Raw genomic sequence first — 10393 nt, 5'->3', positions numbered from 1 at the left:
ATTGAAAGATTCATAAGATATACTTTACAGGATCAGTCTGCTTTCAAGCTTGACTTTCTATATCCACTATTTATTTATTATAGTGTTTTCTATGCTTGAAATATTTACAAAAACGAAAAAAGCTGTAGATATGTAACGTTTAAGAAACACATGCAATAAGTGTCAAAATATTTTATGTAAAATTCATTTGCTGACTTACAAAGGCATGTGAAATATTTTGTTGTGTCACTGGGGGGAAAGATGTTTAAAACGGAAAAATGAATTTCAATAGAAATGAGAATGAGAAATGTCTACAAAGTCATCTATTGTTTTTACAAACTTGTAGAATTTATTCGAATATACAATGTATCAAGAAATGATATTTAACTATCTTTATCATGCTATTTTAGAAGTCTAGCCCTAGGTCAGTTTTTACTTAATTGGATAGGCAATCTGAATAGGAAAATGTCCGAGGTCCTTTGATGGTAAAAACAGTTGTACAAACCAATGGGCGAAAACTTGCTTCAAAACAGGTCTACACATATACCATGTCTACTGACGTGAATAGACACTTTGAGAAAAATGTGAAGCCGACTCGTACAAACGCGAAGCTACAGTAGTGATAAAAGATGTGGTAAATATCGTAAAGCTGAATAACAACCATTTTCGGAAATTTAAGCAAATGTTTGTATCATATCATGCATGTCCAAAGGGAAAGCAGATATTGAAGAAATTGAAGTTCAGTTTTTGGCAAACATAAAAAAGTATGAAAACCTACACGTTTATATTTAACCATGCCTATTCGTTGGTTACTGGAATTTGCATAACTATGACTTGTTCTTTTATAGCTGCAGACTGAACAGGTTAGCATTTTGAACATTGCTTGTTAATTTTCTTTTGTTACAAGCCGTCAGTATATATTTCAAAATATGGTAAAGAATTATTTGCATTTATTTGAGACTCATGAAAAAAAGAAGTGACCTACTTTTTCCACTACACGAACTTCATGAAAACATTTTACTTATACAGTCATAAAACAACTGTTTTTATTCAATTAATCTTTTGAGGTTATAAAAACAAAGTTAAATAAATATTTCACATTGTAGGGAATTAGAATTTGGCGTAAGCTTGACTGGACACACCAAGTATACTGTTACATTTAATTTCATAAAATTGTCAGATAGTAAATGCATCCAAGTTTTGGCCTCTTATTGCAGTTTTCGGTCTGTTTTTAATTTTCTTTTGGTATTAAATATAATGTTGAATAGAAACGGACAGTATCGGATACATCGCGTTAATCAAAAAAAAATGATGTGAAAAGGTTTTCAGCTGGTTAAAACCGAAAAGTTCGGTTTCTTCCTAAAGAATAGGCTTTAATATGTTTGCACATTTACTATCCAACCTGTCAGATCCTACAATACCTGTTCATAAATGGGACATTTTGATACAAGCAAAACATTTTTATCTTCACTATCAAACGGTAAGTGATATTTCATTTTATCATCGGCTTGTTAAAAATACTTGTTTCTGTAAATAAGCTGACGAAAACATCTGAAGCAGCTTTAAAGGGTAATCAAACGCATATGATTATATCCTACTTGCCTTTGTTGTAAAACATACAATATTGTGTCGTCTCAAACTCTTTTCATTTTCAAACTTCAGTAATTAATATAAACAAGGTTTTTATCCAAATCATGTCCGTAAAATCATTTTTGGTTATTTGCAGGACTTAGGAATCAATTTCTAGGGTTTTTAATGTCTTTCTCTCTTTATAAATATAAAGTTCTTTCTCTGTAAAGGAAATACAACCAAGCCTATTTACAAGGTCGAAGACGGAAAGTAAACACCATGCAGTATATGGTTGTTGCTGTTTATTTTTATGCAAGATGTATGCATGTTTTAATGATAGTTTATTTAGACTGTTGTTAAATGTGTAGGAAATCATATTTAACAAGTTAGGCTGCCGGAAATAGATTTGTTTTTTTTTTATCTTAAAATGAGTTATTATTTTTGTAAAAATGAGTCTCAATCTGAGTAAGTACTAGTAATCTTAATATCTCAGAAAAAAGCATGGATACCATTAATTTTTATAGTTTCTTTCTGTTGAATATTGTATAAAAAGCAAGGACATATAAGCCGCTTTTACAGCAAAAAAGAAAACAAAAGCTGGGCATTGGGAAACAACATGATAAAAATATGCAATTTTTAATACACTTTTAAGTCTACCAGAGAAAAATTCTCAGAAAACAATTAAAGCAAAAAAATGATTTTATGTAAATTTTGGAATTTATCTGTATCCAATAAGTAATATTCAATGTACTAAAGTGATAAAGTAAGAAATGTAATCAATGTGTCATGTAATTTAAATCATAGTTTGCTCCAGTTCTTTTTTTTTTATTTGAAAGTTAATTTCAAATTGGTCAAACATTTATCATGTCCATATCTTAAAATGGACATGGTAACATACCCTTATTATCGTTGAAATTGATAGTGTAAATATTGTTGTAGATCTATGTAAAATTTTAAAAAGGTCTGTTCGTAGAATAAAATGCTACAAACATGGGTGGATATATATGTATAGTTTTTCATACCTTTTTATGTTTACCAGAAAATGAAATTCTTCAATGTCTTCAATATCTGCTTTCCCCTTGCACATGCACGGTATGATGCAAACATTTGCAAAAAAAGGTTGTTATTCAGCTTCACGTAATCTACCACAATTTTCCTATCACTACTATACTCCGCGTTTGTACGAATCGGCTTCGCGTCCTTTCAAACTGTCTTTTATGGACATTATAACCTGATAGCTCTGCTAGATGTGATATCAGAGCTGTTTGAAAACGAACGAAATCCGCCTCTGATGCGACTGCGTTCACGTGATCAATCCATTTATGACAATCGGCTTCCATCTCCTTTTGTTCTTTTGGTTCATCTGGTAGTTGCCCCATGATATATCTGTAAAACAAATATGTCATAAAATATGTTATAATAACAGTCTTCGGATAATTGTCCTTCCTTGATGCACTTTTCGTCTCCCGTCACGCTCGAACTATATCAAACATAGTTCTTAAGTTTCAAAGTTTGAACGGGTTAATTTGATTGTTTCTCAAGTTGCAATGGCATCTGTCAGAACATATTAGGTTAGATGTTTTAATGTTATGTACTGTAGCACTAGTTTTAGAAGCTGATACATACAAACTTAGCAGTAGAGAAAATGATACACAGATTTGGAAGATACCACAATTGCGCGTATATTTTCTAAATATATAAAAGAAAACAACACAAATACATCTTTTACACTGAAACTACAGCATTATTTGAAGAATGTATCGTCTTAATTTACTAATTTACAAGGTGTATATATATTTAGATTATGTTAAGTGTCAGCATAGTGACTGTCTTATACAGGCACACTGATAAACTATTCATGACACAGTTATCGTTATAACTACTAGTATTCATGATATTATTCACACATGCTCATTACGTAAATTCAATTCCATATGCCCGTTCACGTACTGTCGACTAAAATAATAATTCTGATTAATTCTTTATTCTACTTAAACTTCAAACAGACATAGTTTTATGGTATATGAGACTTTCCAGCTTTTCGAGAGTAGCAGCTGGGTAGAATCAATATGCTTGATGAATGAATTAAACTCCCAAAGCGGGGTTTCATATCTAGAGCCGTGAGTGACAAATGATTCAAAGTCAAAGCTCTTAACTACTCGGACACAGAGGTCATTTTAATTGAATAAGAATGAATTTATCCTAAAATTGGCCCAATATTCAGTTAAATTAAGAATCCAACACTTAAAGCGCTGGACAAATGACTAATATAGAGTGACTTTCTTTCATTTTGTCTAGTAAACATTATGTAAATACTTGAAATAGATGATAATGAAATTGAAACCTGAGATCTTCATAGTTTCGGAAAAGTGGTGTAATTTTCTATTGCAAACTTTATGAAAGAGTTAAAATTTGGATGAAATACTTGCAAGTCCAGCTTGCCATGACTTCGAAGAACAGAAAGGTATGAATTTGCTCTAGAACCCCTATATAAAACAGTCGGTTGTTTCCTGCCTTGTAAAATAAAGAAGCTTTGTACAATCCTTCCGGGTAAGGATGCGTTTCCTCTGGAATCCTAAACCTGTCTTCCAAGAATGGGAAATAGTTCCTGTAGCCTGTAGTCAAAATAACGGCATCGATTTCTGCAGATGACCCATCTTTGAAGTGGGCCTTATCATAGTCAAAACGTTCCACCATTGGTCTCTCTTCAACACCGTCTGGCATTATGCATGTATCACCTTTAGGTCTCGTTCTGTAGGCGAGAATCACGCTTTTCGCTCCAAACTTGAGTAGTTGCACTACCAGATCTTCGCCGGTATAACCAGCGCCAATAATCAATACCCTTTGTCCAGTAAAGTCCCTAGCGTCGCGAAAGCCGTGCGAATGTAGAATGCGACCTTTGAACTCGTTCATACCAGGGTACTCTGGGAGATTTGGTGTGTTAAAAATACCATTTGCTACAATAACGTGTGAAAACGTTTCCTCTCGTGTCTGTCTGATGCTATAATCATTTACTGTAACTATGAATTCATCTTTATCGTCCATGTACTTCACAAAACGGACAGCGGTATTAAAATGTATATAGTCCTTAAGGTTGCGTCCACGAGGTGCTCCTCTTGTAAAACGACCTGAAATGATATATATGAATTAGTATTGCCTACATTTTTATACCTTTTTAAAGTTTCATTCTTTTAATTGTCGGAATTAATGAGGAACAGTTCATAACGGCTTATACATATAAAACAGTTTTTGAAATTCCTAGACGGAATTGATAGTATAGGTTTATATCCAGGGGTCGTAAGTGCCTCATTCTTTAGGCTTAAACCATTTTAACTTGCACCTCCCTGTGAACATGTAGTATAGTAGACTAGAACAGAACATTTCAAATACCTTCAAGGTAATCCCTCATAGCAATACGAGAAAGAAATGATGGAGTTCTCTGACCAAAGTGTTGTTCTACGGTGTAATCGTAATACTCATGCGATTCACACGGTCCATTACACCACATATGCTTGTACATACTTGTATGAACAGGCTCTCCGTTTTCGTCAAGTCCTAGAGAAAAGACATTTGATACCAAACATAGAAAATATTGCTTTTAAAACATGAATGTGTCAATTATTCTTCACTTGTATTGAAAACAACATATTAGGTCATTACGTTTGTGATTAGATGAATTATTAGAAGACAACTCTGTAGAAACTTGTTCGAAAAGTTGAATTGGGTTTTCAGTAGGTTTAATTTAGTTAACAGTATTGTTTCGAATACTGTCATGTACTACGTTTATCTACAGACCCTGTTTCCAAACAAGTTAAAATATTTTATACATTATTCCTTACAGTAGAAGGTATTGCTATAGGCGCACTCCTCAAGATGTCAAATGTTAGACATTTAGTAACTACAAGTACTTACTTAGTAATTAAATAAATATATATTTCCCCTTTAATAGTTAGTCATAAGAAACACTTCCGCTTCCTGCATGTGGTTTGTATTACATATGGCAGGCAATAGAAATGTAGTCAAAATAATGGAAATAAAGCTTTACTCTGTTCATACTGAAATGTATAACTTACTATATATTTCAATATTTTGATGATTCACCTTCCAGACTTGCGTATTTTACAGTATTTACCGGTTTAAAAAAAGAAAATAGGTAAGGGTAGATTTCTCACTAAAAACACAGCCTCAGAGCCATGCATTTGCCAAGTAGGCCTACAACAAAAAAAAAGCTGTAACGGAGAAATATTACAGACGGGTTGCTTCTAAAATCCAACAAGTACATTTAAATTTTATGCAAAGTATAGACAGAGGGGGAGGGAGGGGTAAGGGGTAGAAAGGCGTACTTACCTGTTCTCCATGAAACGTTCCAGAGACCAAGCCATATGCTCTGTTTCTCGTAACAAACAATTTCCGGCATCTGCTCCATTTTAGCAAAGTGATACAGTGTCGACAATCCAGACGGTCCGGCGCCAATGATGCATATTCGTGGCCGCGACATGCTTTATGTACTGATTAATTTTATTTTATAAAAACAGAATCTAGAACGAAATTAGTTTAAACACCAACCACTCGCAGTAAAAATTTCATTGAATGAGCTGTTTACGCCCTATATCTCATTTACTGATAACACCATAACCGTCTTATAACAATAAAAAGTTTATCTCGGTCACGTCACTGACTTGGTACTTGTAATGATGAACTTCATGTAATGCAATACAATTTAAAGACGCGCCACAAAATATCCGTACTCTTTTACATTTCCATGATGGTAATTATACATGGTTTGCATGAAAAAAATGAGAAATATCAAGTATCTAGTTACAAATCGACAGTGACATATATAGGGCCTAAACAATGTGTTTAATGTCTAAATATGTTATTAAATTAAGGTAGTAGTATGCACATTGCTTGCTATATTAAGGTAAAATTCAGACCATATCTTGTTTCTACAGTGTAAGATAATTTTTATTCTATGTTTTTAAAACTATACTGAAAAAAGAAGAACTGAAAATTTTGCAGATGAAGTTGTGAAAACATTAATTCAGGGAGGGCCTAAATTGCCCATCTGTCCTCTTGCAGAATAGCTGTATAATACAAGTTTCATCAGGATGATTTGCACGAAATTCATGTGGAATGAAAAATTAGGTCACTAGGTTGTGGTGAGTCTTTAAAGACACACTACAGCATAGTGACTTACTTTTTTCTCTCATTCTCTTTGTACAATGTAAGATAATAATGCTTTGCAATAACTCTACTTTACGAAGGAACATTAACTTTTTTGCTGTTAATATATGGTGGTCAAGGGAATTAGTCGATCACGGCGAATTGTGATTAACTTATGCACGTTAGTACCCTTTAAAAAATAAAACTGAAAACAAACATAATTTCCCAAATATGACACAAAGAACACTTATATACTTTTCCGGAAGTTTGACAATTTTGTGCCTGCAAATGAAGGGTGGATGTCTTCGACTGGAAATGAGAAGGTTTTGACCACTAGCATTGTATAAAATTTTATATATTTAAGTTAGATATTGATTATGAAACGAAACAAATTGCCAAACGAACATGGTGATTAGCTTTATCACGCAACGAATGCCTGTGTAAACTTCAAGATACAGACAATCTTCATGATGGATTGGATCACCATAATTCAAGGGTTTTCTTGCCACTTATGGTGCTCAATTGTGTTCCCCTAATTGTTCGTTTTGTCCCTCCCTGTGATCTGCATGTTTTGTTTCTGTTGTTTTTTTACGTCATACCGGCATCATTACAGGCCAATTAGCGACTTGTTACGTATTACGCGCATTATCTGGTAATTTTATGGTGCCAATATAAATACTAGAAATAACTAGTCAGAGATAAATCATTATTGACAGCTAATAATCATTTAAGTAAGTGATTTTCAGTAAATATTTGTAAATAAATAATTATTGTTAGTGTCAAGTACACGAGAGGTCATTTGCTTAAGATATAACATTGTACAATAAAGCCCAAATATAATCATAGTACATCAAATCAAATACGTTTGGCAATTATTTCTATTGTGAAGTGGAGTAAATAAAATAATGCACCAACACAGTTCATCTCTTAAACATATAATATTACCAAATGATTATAATCTTGACAGATAACAAGTCTATTTCATTTCACAAGTAATATATCTAAAGCAAGTTTTTACTGATTCATGATTAGTTTACATATTTTTCTAACTCGGTTAATGTTTATAAAATGTGGACATACAAGTATGAGTCAATCTAAAACTGGATTGTTTACTTAAACATGTTTATTTTTCAATATATAAAGCGTAGTCAGCAGGGGTATCATATTCATATTTATTAGGTGTTGAACAAATTAAATGGGTAGATCGTTTGCTGCACAAAATAATATCTTCTGTAGCTTCAATACAGTTTCTCAGCATACACTGACATTATAACGACGGACTGAAAGTTACAATATCCATGGCCTTTCTTTTAATTGTTACACACGTATAATCAAGTCACATTTTTTATTTGAACATGCAAATCAGTTTTGCTTTGTGCATATATTACTAACCTGATCATTTATAATATATTTCAAAGCATAATAACAGATATACATGTAATATTGGCAACAGAGCTGACAAATGATACAGTGGAAGGTAAACAATCGTAGGCCTAATACAAAGTCATTTGTACTTGAAAAAAATAATTATATTTCTTCTGAGCTGCCTTCTATTATAAGTCATGTATGATTCAGCGAACGTTGCCGGAACCTGGTAGTCTTAAAGCTTTTAATGGTTATAAGATATTACTACACTACAAATTAATTATGAGTCTTCTCGGTTATGTTTAGGTAATTGCTTTTTTTATTAGCTCGTTGTGTGGATGGAAATAATTGTATGTCTGCAAATATCAGTAAATATTTGCAAAAATCGAATGCGTTGTGTTGATTGTTTTCATCATTTAAAAGGCATCCAGGCCAGTTTACTCCTTTAAAACATCTAATTTGTAACTTTTGGAGATGCATCAGTCAATAAACATTTGAAGGGGGTGGGGGTGTTTGATTCACAGTAGGGGCCTAGCAGGATATAATATCTAACAAGTAATCATTGAAAACTATCTGTCCAGACAAAGCTTACAGAATACAACAGGTTTGATGTAATAATCTATGCGTTATCATAACAACTTGTAAGAGTAGATTCTTAAAGTATTACGTATATTTTTATCGTTCTGTATTGATATCAATACTGTTCAATCTGTAGCATCAATATCTGATGTATTGTGAAATGATATTATGATATGATATCAAGATGACAGTTGTTTTCCAAAAATTAGATTTTAAATGCATGCCTTCTAATCATTAACATGTACATATACATGCAACTTGTAGTAATATATCTTTTTATGGATGGATGGATGGGTGGATGGGTGTGTGTGTTGACGGACGGACGGACAGACAATCATGCAAATGACAGATGTTGATGAGTCAACACATACACACAAGAACTTGCATCAATTATTGATAAACATACACCATTACACACAAAAACCATCATTCAGAGACCAACTTGTCCCTGGTATACATAAGAATTTCATAATGCTAAACATTTAAGGCGCAAGCTGGAATAGAAATGGCGTAAATCAAGACAGACAATAGACCACCAGCTGTACAGAGAAAGTAAATAGGTTACTAAAAAGGCAAACATATAAGGTAGAATCATGCAAAAAAGATTCAAAGGGTCTTTTCAAAATCACAAAGCATCTGTTAGGTGCTAAAAATGACATTATTTTGCCAAAAGCTGCATCTTCCAAACAACTCGCACAAGACTTTAGTGACTTTTTCATAAACAAAATAGACAAAATACGGTCAGACATAGCATCCTTTTCTGTATCTGACATTTCAGATGACACTGAAACACAGCCACCAATGGAGGACTGCCTAAACAGTTTTACTCCAGCTACACCAGAAGAATTATTATGTAAGTCGTATGAATTAAACCCAGTACTAACTTGGCTGTTAAAGACATGCCTTGATGAGTTCCTTCCAGCTTTGACAAAAATATAAAAATATCAACACGTCACTGGAAACTGCTTTTGTTCCAAAAGAATTCAAAATCTCGTGTTAGACCTCTTTCGAAAAATAAACAGACCTTTATTCCAATGCACTTAAGAATCACATGCCTGTATCAAACCTACTTCTTGTCTCCAAAGTGCTGGAAAAAGTGGTAGATAAACGCATTGAGTGCCACTTGACTTCGAAAAACCTACATCAACAGCACCTGTCTGCATACAGAAAGCATCACTCGACAGAAACTGTACTTCTCAAAGTTTAAAATGACATTCTTCAATCCCTGGATCAAAACGAAACCACAATTTTGGTAATGCTTGACTTATCAGCTGCGTTTGATACTATCGACCATGAAACGTTGCTAAAACGCTTGGAAAAGGACTTCGGGATCATTGGAAAACAACTAGAGTTGATAACTTCTTATCTGAATGACCGCTACCAAACAGTTTCAGTAACTGGCGAACTGTCTACTCCAGTCCACATGAAAACCAATGTATCACAAGGATCTGTCCTAGGACCGAAAAGCTATATAATGTACACAAAACCTGTCGGTTCAATCTGCAGAAGCCATGGACTGGATCATTACTTTTATGCTGATGACTCACAACTATACTTGTCGTTTAGCAATATTTTCATCTCCCAAATCATTGATAAGTAGAAATTTGAGTATTTTATTTTATGCTAACTAATGAAATACTGTTTTCTATCAGTTAAATACTTTTATATCTCATCACTCGCACTGTGAAAATATGAAATCTATATTTTAAACAGAATAAACAATTACTATAAATGTCAT

The 10393-nt window shown here is 33.2% G+C and overlaps 1 protein-coding gene across 1 annotated transcript; it reads right to left on the bottom strand.

The window, feature by feature from the left end:
• Positions 1-3133: 3133 nt before the first annotated feature.
• Positions 3134-6108, bottom strand: LOC123549538 (senecionine N-oxygenase-like). The gene is made up of 3 exons (XM_045337707.2): positions 5896-6108; positions 4939-5103; positions 3134-4676 (listed from the first exon to the last, which is right to left on the bottom strand). The coding sequence occupies exons 1-3, from the start codon at positions 6044-6046 to the stop codon at positions 3943-3945; spliced, it is 1050 nt and encodes a 349-aa protein (XP_045193642.2). The 5' UTR covers positions 6047-6108; the 3' UTR covers positions 3134-3942.
• Between the last annotated feature and the right edge of the window lie 4285 nt (positions 6109-10393).

The sequence above is a fragment of the Mercenaria mercenaria genome, chromosome 15 (assembly GCF_021730395.1).
Source record: "Mercenaria mercenaria strain notata chromosome 15, MADL_Memer_1, whole genome shotgun sequence".
Classification (NCBI taxonomy): domain Eukaryota; kingdom Metazoa; phylum Mollusca; class Bivalvia; order Venerida; family Veneridae; genus Mercenaria; species Mercenaria mercenaria.
Note: the sequence above shows the minus strand (reverse complement) of the source record. Positions and strands in the feature narration are given on the sequence as shown.